Here is a 25,346-nt window from a genome sequence, read left to right as displayed (position 1 = left end):
CAAAGTCCTTTCCACATATGCTTATGTACCATAACAACGGTCTGCACTTTAAAGTCATTTGTTGTATGCAAAGTGCATTCAGACATTTCTGAGGAGTGATAAGGCGCTATATAACTATGAGTCTTTTTATGTAAATATGAAACTTATATATTAGATCTAACAATATATTTCAATTAATTTAAGTTTATTTTGATGAATGCTTTAGAATTGAATGAATTTTGACTTGCTACAAGCAGCTTTCGTGTCAATAAACAGTGAAATTGGAGCTTTCTGGGATTTTTCATTCTGAATCATACCGCCATTTATATACAATTTTAAAATGCCCACAGACCTTAAGTTTTGCAGATTATGGCTTTGCGGCCTTGCCAACAGCTAACAAAACAGAATCTTAAGATGCTGCAAATTTAAAGACGGTTGGTCTGTTAATTATAAGCACAACATTTTACGACTTTGTCATAATTGGAGGTGTGTATCCCTAATCATTAACACCAGGATAAAGAACACTGGCATGCATTGCAACAGGCTGTTGTGAAGCACTGTCTGTGGTGAAATGAGGGTTTGAAATGTTTAGAAAACAAGTACATAACTTCATCCCAAATTAGCAAAAACTGGTATTAAAAAAAACACTCAACACTCAAAAAAAAACAGCAGAGGTATTTTCTTTTCACGGCAGTAAACACACCCCCTTTATTTCAAGTATTTTTCCTCATTAACTTTGAATGAAGACATTATAGCAGTAAAGAAATCAGACGCACTGTGAGCAAAAGTACAGGCTCCACAGTACCGTAATGCCCACAGAACCTTTTCTTTTTTTCCTTTTTTTTCTTTTTTTTAAAAAGATTAAACACAGCAATTAAAATTCAGTCAGTATTAACCACTAACAGTCTAACTTACTCAGTTCAACTAACTGACACATTTAGCAGAATGTAGCTGCTAGTAAAACAAAGCAATCTACGATTGTTAGGCTAGCTGAAGCTCCAAGTTCTATTAGTGCAATACACCATAAACATAACATGATATAGGGGTGGGAGGGGGGAAAAGAGAGGGGGGGGAGGGACACCAAATTAAAACATTCACATCAGCTGACAACTAACACAAAGGTTGTTACATTTTTGTAATGGGAGATTTTAAAAAAAAGTGAAGCAAAGTGTCATAAAAATGATGGGTCTCGCAGATATTATTCAACATACGTATTTTGAAATGTGGAAAGAAGTCTTGTATATTTGAAGGGATGGGGTTAAAGCCAACATGCAGTAATAACGCAACACAAAAAACCCGACTGCACCACCATTCGTGGCGACGTTCTGTATCGATTAAATAAGTACTAAAATGTTATTTTTTTTAAATGCTCTTCACTTTTTTGTGAAAGCACTTCCATTACACATTCACTACATCCCTCCATGACAACAAAATATCGATGTGGCACAAACCCAGAAAGACATCCAAGACTGTCGTGTGTATATTTACAATAAATAAGATACATTTCTCAGATACATTAATACAAAAAAGGGAAAAATTACATTACACTCTCAAAGCGCTCTGCAGGAATGTATTACTTTGCATAGTGACAAGTTACATTACAGAGCTAAGGGTTCAGGCAACACCATGACAACAAAGAATCTAGTAAATAGTAAAGCAAAGGCCTCTATCAAGGCTTTGTTGGCAAACTTGGCTTGCACATATACAGATGTCACCTACATCACAGAGACTTTGCTTGCTGTCAACGCACTATATAGAGACATTTCATAAACGGGAGTCATTTATATTTGAAAATGTAGAAAATAGAGGTGATATGTAAGCTAAATGTCTTGTTGTATTCATGTGCATTATGGCATTTCTCATAGAATCACAGTGTACACAGGAATTATCATCCACTTTGCTATCTTCAAAAAGATCATTGGTCCAACTTGAAATCAAAATTGGTGTTAGCAATAGAGTGAGTGGAAAAAATAACGCCAGATACCCTGTTTGAAATGTCAGCTCACTTCTAAACAAAAATAAAACTGTAGCATATTGGCAGCACAAGAAGTGTCCCCAAAACTGAATATAGTGTTAAGAAAACGCTAAACTATTCGCATACATCTCATTGAGTTGTTTTTTTTTGCAATAGTGTATGGATACAAAGTCAAACATGCAGCTTTAAGGAACCTCCAAAAAAAGGTCTTTTTTTAGTTAGATGCTGATGACCCATTTTCTTACAACTGGAAATTACCAACTATGTTTTCTTGAAATTATCACATGCAAATTTTTGTGATAGCTGCAAGTCCTGCCCTTTCTTATGGTCTACTGGTTCTTTATTTTTGACACGACAGCTTCCAGATTGATCTTTCTCACACTTTTCCACACAAGTTTGGTGTTGTTCTCTTGATGATGAAATTCTTGTATCTTGCACTGCTTTTTGCTCAGATAAGGCCCCGATGATTGGTTCAGGCTTTAACAGTGATCCACAATCTATGGCCTTATCTTCGAATTGCAGTTTTGCACTTGCAGGCGTTGATGAGGATGTTGTGACATCTGCTGCTGTAGCAGGCCCAAATGTGGTAAAATGTGGCCCTTCTTTATTACTCCTGGCTACCAAAGCCTGTGACTCCAATTCGTTCCCTTTCTCAGTCTCTGTTATCCCAGGGATGGCCAACTTCGTTGGACCAAGCACACTTTTGGCAACAGTAGCTAAATGGGAAACAAAAGGTGTTTTATTAAAGCTAATTGGAGAGTATTTTGAGCCAACTGTACTTTCCATACTAATTACAAGTTGACTTTTCATGTCCAGTTCTTTGTTTTCCTTTAATATTCGCTCATTTTGGCTTAATCTTCCTTCCATTTCCTCGGTAGTGGAATGTTTAAGTGCTTGTTGACACTTGACATTGTTTGACTGAAGAGGTTTTTCACTAATTCCAAATGAGTCTTTTTCCTTACTCACACTTTGCCCTCCGACCTCACCATTTGTCTTGCATTCAGTTCTGATGGTCTCCTTCTTAGGATCTTCAATTCTCTGAGACTGTTTTGAGGGATGAGGAGGTACTGATTTGAAAAGCAAATGCTCAGCATTAGAAGAACACACAATAAGTTGATCAGTTGCTTCTGGTAGTTTCTGATGTGTATCCTTTGATAGAGTAGGCTGTCTATGAATCATCTGACTAAGAGGAGCGCTACAGTTGTCGATACCAGTTTCTAACAAGTCTGCTTGAATGCCTTGATGTATTTTGAATGGTGCTGTTTTCCTGAGCTCTTGGTTTGATGTTTCCTCTGGGGCTTTTTGCATTAAGATAGTTTTGGGGGAGTCATTATCCTTTGTAGTAACACAATCTATCAGAGGTTGTTTCATTTCAACAGCCTTCAAGTCTCTGGAATCTGTTTTAATCTGGCCACTCTTCTGAATGCCTGAGGCAACATGTTCTAATACAGCCTTTTCCCCATGTGCAGTGTTGATTGAACAATCTTCTGCTTGATATGGTTCTGCTATTTTTTGTGGTAGTATACTGCTCAATACTGACCTCCCAATGCTGTGCTCTGCAAGCAGAGTTAAGTTTCTCTCTGAAGACCTAACTTCTTTAGACTCGGGTAAGTACACAGAGCTGAGGTCATCTTCTGAAGAATCTCTACTTTCTGGTTTACGTGAATTATAACCAGTTTCAAGTAAATTTGAAACTTCTGTTTGGGTACAAGACCGATGCAACTTCCTTCCTTCCTGGCTGTCTTCTGAACCATCATCGCTTTCATCTTCAGAGATATCCACCTCATGAATGGCATCTTGTTTTTGTAAAGCTTCTCTCCTTTCTGCCCTATCATGTCTTATCGCTACTAGTTTGTCATTCAGCTTTCCTCTACTGACACCTTCTGATGATTCTTGCCTACCAATTTTTCTGGCAGCAGGTTGCTTTAGTGTTCCCTTTTCTACGGGGCCACGTTTACTGCCTGGTGATTCATTAGCAGATTCCTGTAAACTCTGTAGACTGGGGTCTCTCTGTAGCATTTCCTTCTTAAATTCTGAGTGCGATATATCGAGGCTGTGCTTTCGGGAAGATGACAGCTTCTTTTCAGATGACAGAGTAGCGGCCAATTTTTCAGCAGACTGAACCCTCTTTAACAATGGTGATCTTGGAGGCTCTGCACTTTTGGGCCTGGAGATCTGCCTGACCAGTGGTGGAGAAGAGTGTAATTTAACTGGGAATGACTGTGTGGCGTTGGAACTACCCAGAGTATGTGAAGGCAGGGGAGACGGGGAGCGCTGAGGGGATGTTGGCTGTGGAGTGGGTGATGGAGTGCGAGCAAGAGGAGAGAGAGGGATATTTCCTGCAGACTTGCGTCTGGGTGACCTATACTGTCGCTGAAGCTTGGGAGCCAATCCTTGGAGAGAACTTGGGCGGATGTGACCAGAACTGGCTGGAGAATTGGGCACGCTGGAACTGGGAGAGCTGCTCTGTGATGAATTGCCACCAACTAGAAAAAGATCAAAATATCGGATTAGCACTAAAAAACGAGCAATTTAAAAATCATATCTAACTGATATTTATTTGAGATGAAAACTGTTGAAAACAATTTAGTGGAACTTACAACAACAAAAATATGACTGCAAAACTAGTTTTTTGTCACCAAGGCCATGTTAGTAATTGAAATAATTTTGCACAGGAAACACTAATAGGATATATCACAAAAACTTGTGTACATCTAGTAATCATATTTTTTGCTCAATTACAAAGAGGGATCAGAAATACTGTTATTTTCTGTTAGCATTTCAAATCACAGTTGTAGGAGGATTTTTAAAAAACTGGAGAACTTTTCTGCCTTTATTATTCCTACCTCACCGTACTCCTCACCCAATTAGTACTGTGGGGGACAAATGAGAGATCAAGCAAATGTGTTATTTATATCATTGTTATTAACACATTTGTAACTGTTAAGCCACAATTTATTTGACAATAAATAATTGCACAACGGCTAGTTCTTCAGAATTAGGAAGCTGATGGATCAACATTATTTCAGTCAATGCTTTTTCACTTTGTTATAGTGATTGACCATGCTGGATTCAAACCTAGTTGAAAAGCAAATATAGGTGGCCTTGAATTGCTGGTGTGACAACAGTTTTAACACAGTGACCTTCCTCATTTGAATAACATAGCATCTCACAAGTCACCAGCAAAAAAGGGCTTATAAAATCAATCTGTTCCCCAGTTAGTGTACAGTACTTTAAAGAAAATTGAATTATTTTTTAATGAACATAGTCAAAGTCCCTATGGTTTACTTTGGAGGTCAGATGAGTGGAAATTTGAGCAAGTTTGATTCTAGCGCAGATTCTTTTGTCTCACTGATTCGCGCAGCAAACTGCATAGATTTTTTTCCAGTTTCAGTGATCTGAGGTGACCTTGGACTCTTTTGTCCAATAGTCTGATTCCTCAGTTGCATATAATGTTGTAACAAAAGGCTCAAAATGACTTCAAGCTGCATGACCCAACAATTACCACTGTAATGACTTCCTTAAAAAAACACATGAGAAACAATGAAGTGCATTTCAAATTTTAAAACGAGTGAAACGTGATCACATTTAATGTACTATTTAATTGAGTTAGTCTGTCTTCATTGCACACTAATTTCAGCCAAGCATTAGCTGATACCAGAATTTCAGCACGAGAACATAAAAACAGGAGTAAGATAGACACTTATTCCATCTACCTGATCTGTCATTTAATTCAAGACCTGATCTGATCATTTTTATGTTAAGTTCATAGAAATTTCTCTACTTTAAGTTGAATCAGGCATTTGTTAGATTACCTTTCATACAGTTTGAGTTACTCAGTCATCTGTTCCATAAATTGATGACTCAAGCATAAAGAAGTTATTAATTATGTTTAGCCAATGCCTTCTTCAGCCTCTAATCACATTCTCTGGTTTGTTGCACAATACCTTTCTATCCCAGTTTGCAGATTCCCTTTGTTACTTTAAAATCTTACACCATCCTCTAATCAGTCATCTTCTTCTCATTAAGAACAGATTAAACTTCTTTACAAGGTCTTCATAGCTCAATATCTCAACCTCGAACCATCCTGTTTATCCTTTCCACTGACCGTACACTTTTTGAAGTTTTGGGTGACTACAACTAGAATACTACTCCACATGTGATGGCATTAAAGAAAACTTGCATTTAACAGTGCCTTAACATTTCCTCAGGATGGCCCACAGTGCTTTACAACTAATGAATGTTCAAATCCAGTCATTGTTGATAAGCAGGCAAACGTGGCAGACAATTTGCGCATGACAAACAACAAACAAATGAATAATCAGATAGTCTGTTTTTGGTGGTGCTGCTTGAGGGAGAAATGTTGGCAACGACACCAGTAGAACTCCCTACTTTTTTTCAAATAGTGCCTTGCGATCTTTAATGTCCATCCGAGCAGGCAGATGGGGTCCCAGCTTAACGTCTCATCAGAAAGATGCATCTCCAACAATGCAGTAGTTCATCAGTTCTGCACTGTTGTATCAGGCTAGATATGTGCTCAGGTCTATAGTGGGACTTGAATCCACGACATTCTGACTCAGAGATAAGAGTACTATGAGCTGAGCCATGCTGACAGTCAATTAATGGAGATTTCTGATTGACAACTGGGAGTTCAAAAAAAAAGGACGCTTCTCAGGCTAAGGGCTCACTGACAGGGTACAGGACGGGCTGGGAGAAGAGGGTCAGTACTCCAAACATAGTGGACAGTGGCAGGAGAATTGAAGGTACTGTAAGACCCTAGAACCTCCATCCCCAGTATTACTGTACCCCTGTACCAGTCCCTCAATGTTTCTGGCTTCCCTGCTTTTTTTTTTAATCTGTTCTCGGGATGTGGGCATTGCTAGTAAGGCTGCATTTATTGGCCATTCTAAGTTGCCCTGAGAAGATGGTGGTGGGGATTCTCCTTGAACTACTCCAGTTGTTGTGGTGATGGTGCTCCCAACAATGGTATTAGGTAGGGATTTCCAGGATATTGACCCAGCAATAATGATATATGTCCATGTCAGGATGGTGCGTGACTAGAATGGGAGCTTGGAGGTGATGGTGTTCCAATGACATTGTTGCTTTTGTTCTTCTTAGTGGTAGAGGTTATAGGGCAGGGAGATGCTGTCAAAGCTGGTGAGTTGCTGCAGTGCATCTTGTTGATTGTGGCTGCAGTATGTACAGTGTGCTGGTGGTGGAGGGGATGGATACTGAAGCTGGCGACAGGGGCGCTGATCAAGCAAAGGTACTTTGTCCTGGATGGTATCGTGCTTTTGGGTGTTGTTGAGGCTGAGTCACCCATCACGCTCCTCACCTGAGCTATGTGGATGTGGCTAGGCTTTGAAGGGTCAAGTGAGCCACTCGTTGCAGAGTACTCAGCTTCTGTCCTGCTCGTACACCTCAAGACCCCCTTTGTTGGGAATTCCTTATTTTGTGATTTTTGGACACTGGACGAATAAGTCAAGCAAAGAAAGTCACCCTCACTCACGGTAGTTTGATCAGCTCTTCAGTACTCGAGGTCCTCTTCTTCTTGTGTGATGTTCAACTGCAGTGTGGTGAAGAAGAGGACCTCGAGTATCGAAGAGCTGATCAACTTTCAGGCCCGAAGAGCAAAATCCTTGGTTTAAAGGTTGTTTCTGTGTTAATGATTTGCTGATGTGTGTGTGAATTGTTAAGTCATTACATAATAACATTGCGAATTATTAAGTGTTTAATGGGATTTTATAGAGGAAAGTCATTTGTACGGTTTGATTTTGCTTCATGAATGCTCGTATGAATGATAACATCATCAAATAATTACTTTTGATTAATGAAACTACCGTGAGTGAGGGTGACTTTCTTTGCTTGACTATTCGTCCAGTGTCCAAGAATCACCCAAAATAAGGAATTCCCAACCTAATGGCACCCCAGATGGGTCGCTGACATAGTCAGACAAAGAAAGTGAAAATATTGTGTCCTAGCAGAAAGGGTTATACTGGAGCTAACGTACGGGTGTAAGGTATAACAGAACGAGTTAAAACAATACTGGAGCTAACGTTTAGACAGAAACATAGTTTTCCGGGCAAGGACGGGTGGAAGGTATAATAGGAAGGTTAAAAGACAATATTTGAGAATCAGAAACCGGTAGAGATGGGTGAAATATAATAATGGAAGCGGCAATTCAAAAACACATAGCAAAGAAGTTACCAAGGAATAAGAAATGGTTCCAAGTGGAGGACAATCAGACCCCTTCGAAGCATAGTTGGGCATATATGATAAAAGAGCGGCTGACATTTAAAAAACGGGCTAAAGCCGTATGGCTACTTGCCTTCAGTAAACAAAATTAAAGTGATGAGAAGGCAAAGCAAGGGTTAGAAATAGAAGTATTGGATCTAAAGTGGGAATTGGAAGAGGTAAAGAAACAGTTGGGAAAAACACTTGATAATTGGAAACAGGAGAGACAGAAAAGTGAAAAACATATCCATACTTTAGAGGGTCACGTGGAGTACTTTCAAACTCAGGCGGTAGTTAAAGAAAATGATTTTATCCGAAGTCAGGCAACTCAAAATCAGTTATTACAGCGATTAAGGAAAGTAGAGCTGCAGCGGGACGTCCTAACAGCAGCCATCCAAGTAGATGAATGCCAACAAAAAAAGCCGTAGAGGAGCAGAAATATCCCATTCCCATTGTAAACACAAGATAGCTGAATTAGAAAGAGTATTGCAAGTAAAACAAGGAATTATCTATACCATGAAGGGAGATGATAGTGAGTCAGACGAACAAGAGTGGGATAATTTAAACAGGGAGGTTATTGAATCCGGACACCACGATGATCAACCCTCATGGGATGCAGGTCCCCCTATGGCAGGAATGGAACAGATTAAATATAATGTGGATTCCGCCACACATGAAAGAACAAGCATTTCAAAGAGATTTATTGTTCCATATACCCCCTAACAAATACAAGATATGGCTAAAGCCATTCCGGTAAAGGCGATGTGTTTAAACACTTTGCCCAAGTTGACCAAACCGAGACAGTAAGCTGAATGGACACGGCTGGAAAAATAAAAATATTACTATGGTCGTTAGGTCCTGAGGTATTTGGCGGACTCCCACAGGATAGGAAATTTGGACAAGGAACTTGGGCACAAACGCAAGAGGCCGTACTAACAGCCATTGGGTTTGATAGGGGCGATCCCAGTGAGATGTTAACAAATTGTAAACAGGAACCCAATGAACATCCCGATGTATATGCCCAGCGCTTATGGCAATACTATGATAGAGTCAATGGGTCAGGATTAGACCGAGGTAAACTGGGGGCTCGTTTTTATGTTACCAGGTGGTTGAGGACTTTGATTAATCACGCACAACTGTATTACAAGCAGCATGGGGTGACTTTGACCCAGATAATGCAGCTCAGATGGACGCTGCAGTCATGAGACGGATGGTACTTAAATGGGAGAATAGAAAATTGGGTAAAATAAAACCAGTATACACCATGCAAGCTCCAGCATGGAAAAATGAGGGCCCTAAAGCAGAGGACCCAGAATGAACATCGATGCTGAGAAGAAATGCCACAATTGTGGTAAAATGGGACATTTTGCCAGAATGTGTAAAAACCCCCGTGGGGGAAATCCATGGCAACGTGTGGGAAAAGAACCAGCCAAGCTCTATTCCCAGTTTGACAGACATGGAAAAGTGTTTTAAGAATGCAATAAAAGGGATGGTAGTAGCCACCACCCCTCCTATGTGTTTGACTGAACAACCAGGGGGTTCAGAGGTCAGTTTGTCCCCCAGTCCCCAATGACGGGGACAGGCCTTACCTACGTATTTGTGCCCGTTACAGTCTGACTTACATGGATGACCGTGTGTAACTGCTGAGGTTGGGGGCCACCACGGCACATATTTGGTTGAGACGGGAGCGTCCAGAACTGTCATAACTGTGCGAGAACCAAGGGAATCTCTTTTTCTAATAGAGAACCTTTGAGATTAAGTGGATTCACGGGAAATTCTCAAACAGGTGTTGAATCCCAGCCAATCCCGATAAAAATAGGATCTTGTGAGGGAACGCGGGTCTGTACACGAATTAACCCAGTGCAGAAGAGGCAGGAATACTAGGAGTGGATATACTAGTGGGGAGATGTCTGATTGTGGATTTAGCAAATACCACTCTTTGGCAGGCTGAGGAGACAGAGATAGAGGAACTGATAGTGATCCCAGGTTACGGGGAGATCTGTGTGATCACCGAGATAAAGAGGTATGACTTGGATGAAAAAAATCCGTAAATTATGCCCGAGATACAACAGGTGGTAAAAGAGAATGAGGCAGTGTTTGCCAAACATAAACATAATTGTAGTAAAATGAAAGGAGTGGGGCCGGACCTGCCACATGCACAAAAGCAATATGGTTTCCCCCGGGAAGCAAATGAGCACATCAGAAAAGCGATAGACTCGCTCCTCCAGCAAAGTGACTTACGCCCAATTGCAACTGGAACAAACTCGCCTATTTGGCCTGTTAAGAAACCAGATAGCTCCTGGCGATTGACTATCGATTACCGACAGGTAAATAAGGCAACGCCCTCATGCCCAATGGTGGCATCGGCACCCAAGGTATTAATAAGACCCACACCAAAATCCGCTGTGTTCACAGTGTTGGACATATCAAATGGCTTTTGGTCAGTTCCCTTAATCCAGAACACCAGTACAAGTTTGCCTTTACATTCCAGAACCAACAGTATACCTGGACTTGTTTACCACAGGGGTTTCACAATTCTCCCTCTATTTTCCACTAACAAATGGCTAAAGCCATAAGTCAGTTCAGCCAGCCCGAATGCTTAATACAGTATGTGGATGATTTATTGTTGCATACCCCAGAGATGGAAAGTCACGTAATATTGCTAAGAGAACTATTGCAATTGTTAACGAGAGAAGGGTTAAAGGTTAATCCAAAGAAGGCACAGATATCACAGGATAAAGTAACTTTTCTGGGAGTAAACATTAGCAAAGATGGGAGGGGTATCGATGAAATAAAAATAAAATCTGTGCAAGAACTACGCTTACCAACATCGGTTAAGGTGGTACAGTCATTCTTAGGATTGGTGGGGTACTGACGAGATTTTATAGAAGATTTTGCACCTCTCTATGCTTTATTAAAGAATGATGCTAGTTGGGAAGGACCCCTGTCTCCACAGAGGCAGTTACAAAGCTAAAGGAGGTTTTACAGAAAGCCCCTGTCCTCGCCCCAACTAACCCAGAAAAACCCTCTACTTAGAAACAGCAGCAAGTGAATATTCTGTATCAATGGTCCTAACTCAAACGATCCATGGCAATCAGAGACCGGTCGCTTATGCGTCCCGAGTCCTTGGCCCAGTAGAAGTAAATTACTCTGCATGTGAGAAACATTTGCTTGCGACCTTTTGGGCCATTAAGCATTTTACTTACATAGTGGGATTAGCAACAATGCATCTATTAACTAACCACACTCCAACAGAGTTGTTGTTGGACGGAAGATTAAAGGACGGTTCAGTATCTAACGTCCATTTGGTTCGGCAGAGATATTAAGGTCCATCACAACCCAGACCAGCCCAGCTTACCAGGAAACCTGATGTATCAGGGAGAAAAGCATCAGTGTAAGGTGGCCAACCAAAAGTACCAAAAAGGTCCAATAAAGGCAGGAGTGTTACCAGACACTCAAAATATATATATAGATGGATCCAGTTGAGTCGAGAAGGGAGAAAGGAAGACAGGATGTGGAATATATGACCCAGACAAATAAATAGAATTATCTATTAAACTGCCCGCACATATGTCTGCACAGGCAGTCGAATTGGCAGCTGTTGCATATGTAGTCACACATCCAGTTGAATTCCCAACTCCCTTTACCATACATTCAGCCTCCATGTGTGTGTGTAACTCTCAGACGGAATACCTTCTGATCTGGGAAAAGAGAGGCTTTATATCAGCCGATGGGAAGACACTACCCTCTACCCCCATTTTGAAGGTAATTTTTAAACAGAGCCCAGGAAGTACCCAGAGAAATAGCAGTTCATAAAGTCAGGGCACATACTAAAAATGAACCTCTATGGGAGGGAAATCAGAAAGCAGATGAATTGGCTAAAAAAGATGAGGAGGGAACGGATTGGGATCCAGTAGAAATGCTTCCTCCAATGGAAGCCAATCAACCCAAAAAAATACCTGATCCAATTGATTTAAAACAACTACAAGATAGGGATCCTGAAATAAAGGCAGTAATGGTAATGCTACAAAAGAAAGGAAGCCAAGGGGAGAATATGCTAATAAGCCCAAATTAAAGACGAAAGATGGGATCCTGCTGTACGATCAAAAGTGGGTGGTGTAATAGAATGAGCGAAATGCTTTTCTTTCCCAAGCCCATGATGCACCCACCTCAGGACACCACGGCCCACGGGGAACGTTAGAAAGGCTCCAGCTGGTAGCATGGTGGCCAGGAATGAAAGACCAGGTAGAGCATTTCTGTAACAATTGTTTAATTTGTGTACAACACAACCCGGATGCGAATACCAAGAAGGCACTGTTGCGCCACACTCGGCCGACAGCGGGCCCTTGGACAGATCCACAGATCGATTATATTGGGCCCTTTCCCCAGTCCTCTCGAGGAAATCAGTATGTATTGGTGGTAGTCGGCACATTCTCAAAGTGGGCAGAAGTATTTCTGACTCCCAGTACAGCAGCACAGGCCACTGCTAAGATACTGGTGAACCACATATTCACCAGATGGGGGCTCCCGAAGCCCACTGACTCGGACCAGGGAAGTCATTTTACGGGGGGGGGGGGTAGGTATTGCAAGCTGTTATGCAGCTGTTAGGGATTAAAACAAGATTCCATATCTCCCATAATCCTACCTCAGCGGGCATAGTGGAAAGAATGAACCCAACATTGAAAACAATGCTAAGGAAGTTGATTGGACAATCCTGCAAAACACCAGTTGTTGCCCTTGGCATTAATGGCTGAGATCCACTGAGTCACGTACCACCAAGGTTTCGCCCCATGAGTTAATGACAGGGAGGGTGATGAGAACCCCTGAACATTTGACGTATCAGGATATGTCTGAGCCTCAGTATCAGGCCTTGACTCAGGAGTGGTATGTGAACCAATTATGTGACCAATTACAATAGACAATGGTCTTTGCAGTCGCTAATATTGGACAATCTAAAAAGGTCAACAAAATGTATTTTGACACCAAAGTCAAAGCAGTAGAATGGGAGGTGGGACAGAAGGTGATGGTAGAACCATACCAACAGATAGGACCATTTGTGGCTCGTTTTTCTGGACCCCATACCCTATTATGGATGAAGCCAGTCCATTAGTGTACAAAGTAGTCCTGGGAAAGGGAAAAGAAAAATGGCTCCATGCCAATCAATCAGTTAAAAGAGTAAAAGGGAGATATATTTGGTGTGGTCGATCAGCTGGAGGAAATAATTCCTCAAGTTTCACCCATGATGTGGGATAAAAAGGATGACATGATATTAGACCCATCTGTGGCAGGACAGAGAAATACTGGCCCATGGCAATTAAGGCGGAGGCCGAGGCCTCGCCCACTGTGGATGGGTGATCCCTCCATTGTGTGGAGCCCAAATCAAATGAGACCAAACAAAGGATGGTCACGATAGAGAGAGAATCAGGAATAAAAGTAATAAGATATTAACAAAGAGCAGACATTATCCATATGTTTTGTCCTAGATCCTGACTTGAGACCAATATCAGGAAAGGCAATCGAAACATCAAGAATAAAATTACTATTTGTAATGATAATATGTGTGTTAATATTGTGTGTAAATGGATATCAAGTAAAAAGTGAAGAGTGTAGCATAACAGCATACCACGGTTAACAGAAAAGGATAAATGGGAAGTGTTTAAGGTAGCATCCATCGGAACTATTTAAGGGGATGCGCATAAGGAATTTATACGATTCCCCAAACAGATTATGAGAAAGGGAGCCACATGGAAGTTCCCTAGCTTGGACTGTTGTACCAGGTCAAGAGGATCCTGGATACGTAGGTGTGATAGCACAACCCCAGGCATACCTGCCTGTGGGTTTACCTAGATAGCCAGTCTCCTATGTGTACAGTGCAACTGCAGACATGGGATGCCCACCAGGTGAAAAGTGTCTATGTAGGATGTGGGGAATATTGTGTGACGACCACAAAATTCACGGATGAGCATGGTGACCAACCTTTTGTTTCGTACTGATGGAATTGATCAAGATCGGTCATATCGTGCTGATACCCGTGGTGACCCACGATATAACCACGATTCAAGTTAATATATCAATGCAGCATGGGGTGGTCCAGTTTGGACATCCAATACTCCCATTATTCTTGAGTCTTAAGTTCATCATAGAATATACTAAAACTTCACGTAAGCACCTTGTAAAAATGCAGCAAGACAATGAAAGCATAGAAAAAGTGATAAACGTGCTAGGTGAATGGTGGGAGACAGTATATAATGTGGGATAACACCCATGGGTTAGAATGATTAGTATGGTTTTGATATGTATGCAATGTATACTAGTGTTTATTATGATCATTTGCTTATGTGTGTAATGTGACAATTAATTAGAAAACATGGAAAATAAATATTATTTTTGCATATGTCATGGCAAACCCGTCCTAAACAGGAATTAATGATAAAAACCTAATAACCAAGAAGAATGCTCAGGGTATGAAGTGGATCAATCAAAAGATTTAACAGACCCACTTGAAGAGGGAATGTGGGGTTCAAAACCCCTTTAACAAAAGACATTTGAAGGAAAGGGTTAAAGTGTACCCCTTTTAAACAAAGACGTTTGAAAACCAGCAAACACAGTAATATGGTAAATTGTGTTCTCGCAAATCCTGTTTATCCCTCAATGATGCTGATGGTATTGAAGTATGAGTTTCGGGATCGAGGACATTGTTCTGCAGATCAATATCTAGATTATTTAATAAATAAGCTAGATGGATAATATTGAGCTTAAAGCGTTGTCAGGCTTTCAAAACACACAGGCTTTTGGAAACACAAGCTTTTCAACACAGCAGGGGGTAATGTGAAAAAAGGCATACATCAAAGGCTTCGGATTGGGAAAGAAATGATAGGTGTGAAAAAAGCGTGGCCTCTCATTCCTATCTGATATTCTGTTCAACGAACTGGGATTTGTAAAACATCAAATAGTATTGCATCCAGCATATGGTCAAATGTTATAAGGAATGGATTTGAAACCACTGAAGCAATCAAAATTGGAGATGTAAAGTCCATTAAGTCTGGGCATAGAAAAGTAAGGGGCTACCTCTACATGAAAGGTCATAAACAGAGACAGTAAAGGGGTCTTTTACAACCCATCGTTCGAGCACATGGGGCTTAACTTTCAAAGTAAAAAACAGGTGGGTTGGGGGGCATTGAAAATTGCCACCATTTCAGACCCACCCCCAACCCGCCCATTTCCAGTTTTCACCGGGGCGGGAAACCAACCCATCCCAGGAGGCGGGTCGGGCCTCAAAACCTTTCAAGAAGGCTTCATGCCTCCATTTCTCTCGAATTTCCGATTTCAATCTCAGGCGGCTGGGATTCCCGGGTCTTCTGTTTTACGCCTCATGAAAGGAGGCGAGAAGGCAGAGACTGACAGGTCGGTGCCTAAAAAGGCACAGCTTTTGGGCCCGGAGGAGCAGGAGTGCTTCCCCCAGGCTCAACAAGCCTACCTGCACCGACCCCCCAACGATCACGTACACCCGACCCCCGATCGCGGACCTCCCCCACCGATCGCGGCCTCCCAACCGCGGATCTTCCTCCCCGGATCCTCTCCCTCCTCCCCCCGCGACCCGGATCATCCCCCCAACTCCCGACCCCGATCCTCCCCCACAACGATCGCGGACCCCGGCCTCCCCCGTGAATGACGCCCGATCCCATCTCCCATAACTCACAACCCCATGCCCCCACGCACCCCCCACCCCATCCATATAAACAAAGACTTACCTGCAGACTTAGCTGAACATGCCCTCTCCTTGACTGGTTTCCCGTCTGACTGAGACCGGCTTGTCAATCAGGCCGGTCAGTCGGACGGGAAATCAACAAAAAAATAAAGTCGTCCTTACGTCAAAATCATAAGGATATCCAGGAAGCCCGAACTAATGGGTTTCCCGACCCCAATTTGACCCCCCCGGGCTCGATTTTAAAATTGAACGCATGGTCTTTTCTACATCAAAGGGTCTCCAGTCACATGATTAAAGCCTAAACTGTCAATCGTTGAAGTATGTTAATGATTGAGGCATAGCATTAGGGGAGCGATTGGACAAAAAGGATGACCTTCCCCAATCCTACATCCTATTGATAAAAAAACAATATAAAAAGACGACTTTGAGAGAAGTCTCTTCTTTACAACCTGCAGTCACATGGAACGCAGACTGCAGTTGAACATCACGTAAGAAGAGGACCTTGAGTTCTGAAGAGCTGATCAACCTTCAGGCCCAATGAGCAAAATCCTTGGTTTAAAGGTTGTATATGTATTAATGATTTGCCTGATGTGTGTATGAATTGTTAAGTCATTACATAATAACTTTGCAAATTATTAAGTGTATACTGGGATTTTATAAAGGAAAGTAATTTGTATGGTTTGATTTTGCTTCACGAATGCTTGTATGAATGATATCATTAAATAATTACTTTTGATTAATGAAACTGACTTTCTTTGCTTGACTATTCATCCAGTGTCCAAGAATCTCACAAAATAAGGAATTCCCTACACCTTCCCATCACTACCAGACCCTAGGACACAGTCACACTAATTCCATACACGAGGATCACCCACCTAATCTCCTATCCCATATTAACAATGCATCATTCAAGTTTTATTATAATTTCCGACAACATAGTCTATGGATCTACTTACATACAACAACTTATTTGTCTTTGGAATTCTTGCTATACACTGGGAGCATTTTAAATGTGTGGTCAAGTATCACTTCGAAATAAGTTTTGACTCAGAAATGAAGTGCAACTATCTACTAGTTGATCGCCTGTGACTTCACATGCAGTAAGTCAGAGAAATTTGTCTCTGCTACCTGTCTCTAATCTATTTGTGTCGCTTTTGCTCTGTCTCTCCTCTTCTGCTTCTGTCTGTCTATCTTCTTTCCTTTTGGTTGGGAGGTGTGGATGATAGGGCATGTTGTGGCAGGGAGCCATCAACAGCTGCAGACTGCATTTGGGGTGGGGACTGCGAGGAAACCATGTCCCTCAGCAGCTCCCTCACCCAATCACTCGTGCTTCTCACCAATCCATCACTCCCATTGCATCGTCTACTTCTTCACCTTCTCACTATCTATTACCCTTTCTACCAACCCTTGACTCCCATCATTACTCCTACCTCTTCCCCTTTGAACTACCCACTCAGCTCCTGCATACTCGCCTGTCCCTTGCTCCACCGTTGCTCACTTCATCCTTAAACCTCACCTGTTCCCACGGGTGGGCGGTGAGAGGCCAGAGTTTACCTCCTACCCTCCCTTGCTATGTTTCTCTTGAAAAGGCTTTGTTTGCTTTCAAATACTCAACTTAGGATGAGGCAAAAAAACTCTGCCTTTCTCTCCATTTGTGTCTTTCTTTCCTTCTCTTTCCCTCTCTGTTGCATAGCTGTTAAAAATTAGAGTCTCCGTCTACAGGTGTAAGAAATTGGCATTGACCTTTTCTAATTATCAATAAAACACGAATGAGATGATCAGACAGCTTCAAAATGCAGCTTTAAAAATAAAATTGAAGTAATATTGAATACAGATACACTCTCTCCCCTTTCTCTTTGACCTATGTCTCTCTCTCTCTGGCATCCCTCACCCTCAGCTTAATACACTTGCTAAAGTTTGTAGAATACAAAGCAAAAGCTACAACAGGTGTGTAATCGGAACACTGTAATTTGTTTATCTCACTCATTCACACACAAACACATACATCATCTTTTTCTTCAAAAAAAAGCACAATAAACCTTTTACCTCAATAAAGCTTTTAAAATTTATCCTCTTGTTTTTCAAAATTATTACAAGAAGAACTACTGCTCAGAAACTGCTAGAATCTTAAGAAAAATATTCCATCAGTACAGCTAACTGAGGAGTACTGATGCATCCTTGGAAATTAGGTACACTGTACATACTCAGACTGCACAATCCAAATTCAGCTCCCAGTGTCACAGCTCTGGGCAAAAATCTCAAGTCCAAGCCCAGACTTTTGGGAGAGGCTGAGGCTTTCAAGTAATTTTTTTAATGAAGACACCAAAAGATACAAAAAACATATTTAATCTGGTTACTGTGAAATACATATTTTATTTAAAAATTCTGTTCAATCCCTTATTTTGGACTTTAGAAATTTCAGATTCTGAAGGAAAAAATGGATGAAAAAAATGTCTGAAAACATTTTCAGCTATTTGTGGAAAGCTGGTATGGTGGTTGAGTTTATATAGGCAAAACCCATTATTAATGTGGACATTGAAATGCATAATGGGAAAAAAAAAAATCGACCCCAAAAGTGTGACAAACACGAGAATGGTTGTGCAGACAGGAAGTGCACGCAGATGTAAGATTTTTGTTTATAGATGTGTAATTTCTCAGTATTGAAATTGTAATCTATTGTATTCCCATATAATCTCATTTTATGATTTGAAATTGCTGATTAAAGGTAATCTGGGAGCAGATATTACAAGCAGAATTCCCCTTTTTAACATCATAAATTGAGACTGCTGCCCACATCCTACTTTCACTATGAAGTCATCATGGGAAAGGGAGTGCTACACAAAATATATTTCTCCAGCCAACATTGATCAAAGTTTTAAAGTATAAAACAATGTAAAAAGGGCTGTGAGACACCAATAACTGTACAGTTATCTCCCTCTGTGACATTTCAGATTAAACATCAATTCAAAAGATTCCCACACACATCATCATTTATACTGTCTACTATTTCAAAGTAGTACTTTTTACTTGGTACCTTATATTATGGGCTTCAGCATTTTAACACATTAATTAATTCTGCAGAATCCTAATGGTCTTTAGAGATAAGAGTAAGCCTAAAGCAAGTTTGTCCAATTTCTAATAACTTTGTATAGCTTAGCTTTTTCTATTACTGTAGTATGTGCTAGAATTGTATGGAATAATTTGGTATAAACAGCATCTTCTCTAAAAGTGGGATTCGGCTGAATAGCTCTTTTTCGGCCGGCACAGACATGATGGACTGAATGGCCTACTTCTGTGCCATAAATTTCTAAGATTCTAAAGAAAGAATTATAAAAACTCTTGTATATGAAAACATAGTATTTTTCTTCAATGGGGACGGTTTACAAATCTCTGATTTAAGTGTGGAAAAGGTAGACAGAAGGGTTTTGGCTGATTGACTAGATTACTAATTGCCCCCTTAATATTGTGAACTGTTTATACTGCCATTTACTTTCAAAAAAGGGTATTCTGTTATTGTACAGATTATATGATTTAGGAGCAATTTAGCACTAAATCAAAAGATGAAGTCCTGATGAGAATAGTTTATTTAAAAGCTAATTCTGTACCAGAAACAGGGAAGAGCGGGAAAGCTTTCAACAGGCCAGTAACATCCATCACAGCACTCTGACAGTGTATGGCATCATCAACATGCTGTGTCCCTAAACCATTCATTTTGAAATATAATTTGCAGTGACGACAGTCTTATTTTCTTTGTTGTAACTGAGATGTACCAGAATAGCATCGAAAACAGTGGGAGCTCTCAAAATTTTACCCTGAAATTTCCTGGAAAGATGCCGTGTAACGACGTTATAAGAGCAGCGATGTGCTGTTTTTTCAAAGGAGACACATTTAAGTTTTTTTTCTGTGGGGAATATACCATTTAAAAAATAGTTTACTTTATATCTATAGTTGTAACACAAATGGACACTGCATTTGCACTTATTTTATGCCAGTTTTTACATTTCAGCGTAGGCAAATGAGCGCTGGAAGAAATTTTGGCATAAGTTCCCGTCAGCAAGATCAGCGAAATTTCTGTGTCAGTATGATCCAGGAAATCTATGGCTTTTATGTTCAGTCAAGGTGTAGCAAGTTAAACTGGTGGAATTTTTATGTTTAACATTTCCACAGTATGACTAAGATTGTTACTTCAATGTAGAAATGATGTCTACCTGAATGTACAGAATCCGGCGTGGACCTATAACTCTGGGTCGGTGAGCGAGGGGAAAGGTTGTGTGTTGGAGAACCTGGCACACTTTCTCCAGATGAAAGCGATCGATTCAGGGAGGACAAACTCCGACTCGTATGCAGCAATGTTGCTTGTTTTGTAATCTTTCGGAAGAGAGAGCCTCTTTTCTTACTGTAAATTATAAAGCAGAAGTTACAACTTGAACGTAATAGAATTAACTTTCCTGAGCACAGGTTAGACTTTTGAGCGTAAAAAGATGCTTCGAACAATAAAGTTAAAGAAAAAATGATTTGGAGATATTTATATCCCCTGTTCCTTTTGCACTGAGCAATGTCGGGGACCATTCAGTAGCAGTTGTACAACTGGCAAACCTGCGTGTAACCTTCTGAAAATGCCACTCTGAACTGGCCATGAAAAGGCTGACGAGCCAGCCAGGGCAACCAAGTCATACATACGCAGATGCGCACGCACGCACATACGCATATGCATGGGCCCACACGCGCCACACACACACACACACACACACACCGCATATGTACCTACACGCACGCGCGTATATACACACAGGCACACATACACACACACAGGGCCCGATTTTAGCAGGGATGCAGGTTCTCGGTGGATGGGCAAGCGGGCGCGGTGAAATTAGTGGGTTTCCCGCGCGATCGTAGCAGGCAACCCACTAATTGGATTCACTTACCTGCTCCTCCGGGTTCCCCGCTGCTGATCTGCGCGTCGGGTGGGCTGCGCATGCGCAGTAAGATCTGTCAGCTGGAGGCGCTCTATTTAAAAGGGCAGTCCTCCACTAACAGATGCTGCAACCAATAGCAAAGATGACTGCATGGAGCAGCCCAGGGGGAAGGCTGCTCCCAGTTTAATGATGCCTCACCCCAGGTATCAATACATGGGGGGAGGAAGAGGGGGAGGACAGAGATCTTCCACCCGGCGGGCGGGAGGAAGCGGCCCGCCTCTGCCACCAGGAAGGCCTGGCTCAAGGTGGCAGAGGGGGTCACCTGCGCCACCAACATATCGCCCACCTGCACACAGTGCAGGAGGCGGTCCAATGACCTCAGTAGGTCAGCCACAGTGAGTACACGTAGTCTTTCCCCTACAGTCCGTCTGCCACATCACTGCCCCCACCCCACATCTCCTTCGGCACTGCCAACACTACTCTGTCACATCACCCCTCATACCCACTCAAACCCCATCCTCATCTTACCTGCACCTACTCACCTCGCCAGTACTCACCCCGCCACTAACACGCAACCCAATCCTCATACAATCTCATGGCTCTATCCCATACTCACCCTCTCGTGCATCTCTCTCACGGCCAGCCTCACTCAACCTGCCACCACCTGTGCTGCAGCCACAGGGCATGCATCACATATGTGCAGTAGGCAGCGTAAGGCAAACGTGTCGTGAGCATGAAGGGGATGCACAAGGGTGTTTGAGGGTTTGTCATGGTTGTTACTTCTATTGAATTTCAGAACAACTCATCACACATTATATTGGCACCACTACTGCCATGTCTTCGCGAATCCTGTCCGGTTTGTGCAATAATGCCCGCTCCTGGGTATCACTATGAGGACCCACCACTGATGCCACCCATTGTGTCACTGCAGAGTGGGTGTAGGTGTATTTGCAGGGCTCTTCTGCGCAGACGACTGAGAGACATCGGCGATGTACCCGGTTGCACCCTGGAAGGCTGTGGAGCAGAAGTTCGGGAGGGCAGTGGTGACTTTGACAGCGACAGGTTGGAAGATGGTGCACGGGCCAGCCAGGAGCAGCTCGGCATGAACGAGGCTGCAGATGTCCACGGCTACATGTCGAGTGACTCTGAGCCTCCGTGTGCACTGCTGCTCAGAGAGGTCCAGGAGGCTGAGCCTCGGTCTGTGGAACCTGTGGCGAGGGCAGTGCCCTCTGCGACGCATCTCTCTCTGCTGCAGCGCTCCCTCCTGCTGTACAGGTGGATGTGTCACAGCACTCTGTTGTGGAGCTCCACGTGTCAGAGGTCGATGGCGTGGATGGCGAGGCTGGTGATGCTGTTCGCCCTCCGAGGAGGTCATGACTGCAGCTACGGCGGCCCCCATCCGCAAGATGTACATCTGAGGGGGTCCGCAAGGTAGGTGCATGTCTCCGGACCCCGGGGTAAGTGTGCAGTTTGGTGACTTTGACCGTCAGGAGGAGGGTGGTGGAGGCCAAACTTTGTCCCAAGTGACAGAGTGGCCTCCTGCAATGGGTGAGGGTCTCCCCCCCGCCCGCCCCCCCCACCTGTCAAATGGACCTTTGCAGCTACCACAGGCTGACGGCTGCAACACGTCCATTCGAACTGGGAGTGTTTCCCCCAGTGTGGGAAACAGTCCCATGTTGATCCAAAATCACACACAGTCCCTTAATCAGGTCAGTTAATGACCTGAAATAGCTAAATAAATACTCTCAAGTGGCATCCCGCTGGCTTTAATTGCCTGCGGGATTCCCACCAGCGGGGGCTGCGCACGCACGCCGGCGCGTCAGCGGGGAACCCGGAAGTGGGCGGGATCGAGGCGGGATCCGGTCGGGATCCTGCATTTCACGATTTTCGAGGCCCTCCCGCCGAGAACGCACCCGATAGCGGGTGCTAAAATCGGGCCCACACACGTATACACAGGTATACATACACATATACACACGCACATTCTTACCACTCTTTGGGTAAAGAAGTTTTTTTCTGAGTTCCCTATTGGATTTATTAGCCACTATTTTATATTTATGACCTCCAGTTTTTGACTCCCCAGAAGTGGAAATGAACCCCAGTGATAGATTTGCCTTTTTTTAATGTCTTTATTAACCTGGGTTGCTACTTTTAGTGATTTGTGTATCTGTACCCCGAGATCCCTTTGCTCCTCTATCCCATTTACTCTTATTATCCAAGCAGTATGTGGCCTCCTTATTCTTCCTACCAAAATGCAACACACACACACATATATATAAAATTATGGAAACCTTGCAGTGATTTCAGTAACTGTAAGTGAAAGGTTCAGATAACATAAGAAACCATACAACTGGAAAATTTAACAAACAGTGGTCCCAGAAATCAGATAGCTGTCTTGAAAGCATTGCAAGATGCTATTTTTTCAAGTTTTTACCCAATTGTAATGGGTTTTTACCCAATTGTAATGGGTTTACCCAATTGTAATGTGTGTTTGCACCCAAATTAAGAGAAGGGCAATAAAATAATGCACAGCTATGTTTTATTTTGTGTTATTTTTAGTAAATATAAGTCTATGCAATCGTATTTCGACTTTACATTGCCAACCCTCGGCATAGGAATGATCACAGGAAAGTTAGGGGCTGTGTGCTCAACACAGTAGGTTTGTGCTCAATTGCTCACTGACTCTCAACAGCAGCAAAATGCAAAACAAATGGACAATAGTTGTTGCCATTCAAAATTAAATAGTTACGTATGTGTTAGGTCCTAATAAAAAGGAAAGTGTCTGGTGAACAAAATACAGCACCAGTTACTCATCAATAATTCTTAAATAACTCATCACTGCAAAATGTCAAAGCCCCTAGGCTAATTTCAATAGCATGTAACAGTACTCATAAAAATACAGAATTAAATGGTCAAAACTGCTACAAGTGATATTGTTCATCAGTTCAGTAATCTCTAATGAAAAATACCTTTCTTGGCCGTCTTTTGTTTTCCCCTTCTTATTCCTCCTTGCCATCTTTGACTTGCAGCTAGATCTTCGAGCTGGCCCAATTTTGATTGAAGTATTCTCAAAAGGAGTTGTTGATATTGAAACCTTGTTTCCACTCTATGAATACATATTAATTGTAAAAGGACTTAATTGTTTTTATTCCTGTGTGAATTACATTAAGCAAATATTCAGACACCTCTGTGCTACACTTAAGTATACAGATATGAGTAAGAAGTGCAGATGCTATGACACAGCAGAAATTGTAAGATTCTGTGACAAGAGAGCATGTACCAAAAACAATTTATAAATATTATATACACACATCTTGACTTTGGAAATTTCAAATCATTAATAAAAATATTTTAATATTTTGAATCAGTTCTTCTGGCCAGATTTTCTTCTCACTGTATACAGTTCAAAGCTCAATGTACAGCTTCTGTAAATGCAGTTCTATTTTTCATTTTGTTCCCACATAGCAGTAAGAAAAAGCCATCTGTTCGAGGGTCCAACCCAGCTGTGGGAGGGCAGAAGCAGTCAGGCAAAGTAGCAGCCATGCAATTAGGCATGTGGGAGTCAGCAACGGAGTCTGTTAACCTATTTGGTGTCCTGTCTGCTAAACTGGTTTTGTCAAATTGAGACTCCAAGCCGATATGAAATGGTTTACTATTGCACATAGCCATCAGAGTTAGCAAAGATAGCATGGAAATCCAAAATCTATAAAACAGAGTATTACTCACACATTGTAATCAACATCACAAGCATTCATGGATAATGCTGCTGGCACTGGTTGGAGCAGCAACCTAAACATATTCTTTCAACTTTTACATCAGACGTTTCCTATGGAAGAAAATGAACTCCAAATTCTTAACTCAATCACCTTTAATATGAGTTCCACCACTTCTGTGTGAACCAGACCATGGACAGGTTCTCCATTCACATGAGTTATCAGATCCCCTGCTCGCAGGCCAGCATCATGGGCAGGCCCACCTCCTTCAACATGCTGCAATCCAAAGAAAGTCATCAGTCCAATGTAGGATACAATGCACCAGCCAAAAGCGGTAACAACAAAATTTAGCCTCTTTTGATTTAAAAACAATGGCATGGTTATTTTACTGAGAAACAAGATAAATCTACTTACCCAGACCATATGGTGAACTGTAAAGACGTCACTCTCTCCCATGTATACTCGGATAGCTCGAAGGGTAAAGCCATATTTTTTCCCAGCTCTGTGGATAATGATGGGAGGCTTCAGATTGCTTACTGCAGGTGAAAAATCTCGGCTGGGTGAGGAATCCCGTGAGGATGGATTAGACGACAAAGAACGTGGTGACATAGGGCTGGCTATGGGAGAACCAGTATGGTGATCTAAGTAGACAGGGTATGAGAAAGCAGTTATTAAACGAGGCTTATTCTAATGGTTTTACATAAGAACATAAGAAATAGGAGCAGGAGTAGGCCAATCGGCCCCTCGAGCCTGCTCCGCCATTCAATAAGATCATGGCTGATCTGATCCTAACCTCAAATCTAAATTCATGTCCAATTTCC

General features: G+C 42.1%; 1 protein-coding gene across 4 annotated transcripts in view; it reads right to left on the bottom strand.

Annotated features, from left to right (window-relative positions):
* Positions 1-656: 656 nt before the first annotated feature.
* The window catches only part of mast2 (microtubule associated serine/threonine kinase 2), a 464,493-nt gene continuing 439,803 nt past the window's right edge, over positions 657-25,346 (bottom strand). For all 4 annotated transcript variants that reach the window (XM_067990160.1, XM_067990162.1, XM_067990163.1 and 1 more), the window contains 5 exons: positions 24,940-25,166; positions 24,679-24,801; positions 23,782-23,918; positions 20,105-20,292; positions 657-4,440 (listed from right to left, as the gene is read on the bottom strand). In XM_067990160.1, the coding sequence (XP_067846261.1) occupies positions 2,216-4,440; positions 20,105-20,292; positions 23,782-23,918; positions 24,679-24,801; positions 24,940-25,166 (2,900 nt within the window). In that variant the 3' untranslated portion in view covers positions 657-2,215. The remainder of the gene's footprint in view (positions 4,441-20,104; positions 20,293-23,781; positions 23,919-24,678; positions 24,802-24,939; positions 25,167-25,346) is intronic.

Source organism: Heptranchias perlo, chromosome 9 (assembly GCF_035084215.1).
Source record: "Heptranchias perlo isolate sHepPer1 chromosome 9, sHepPer1.hap1, whole genome shotgun sequence".
Classification (NCBI taxonomy): domain Eukaryota; kingdom Metazoa; phylum Chordata; class Chondrichthyes; order Hexanchiformes; family Hexanchidae; genus Heptranchias; species Heptranchias perlo.
Note: the sequence above shows the minus strand (reverse complement) of the source record. Positions and strands in the feature narration are given on the sequence as shown.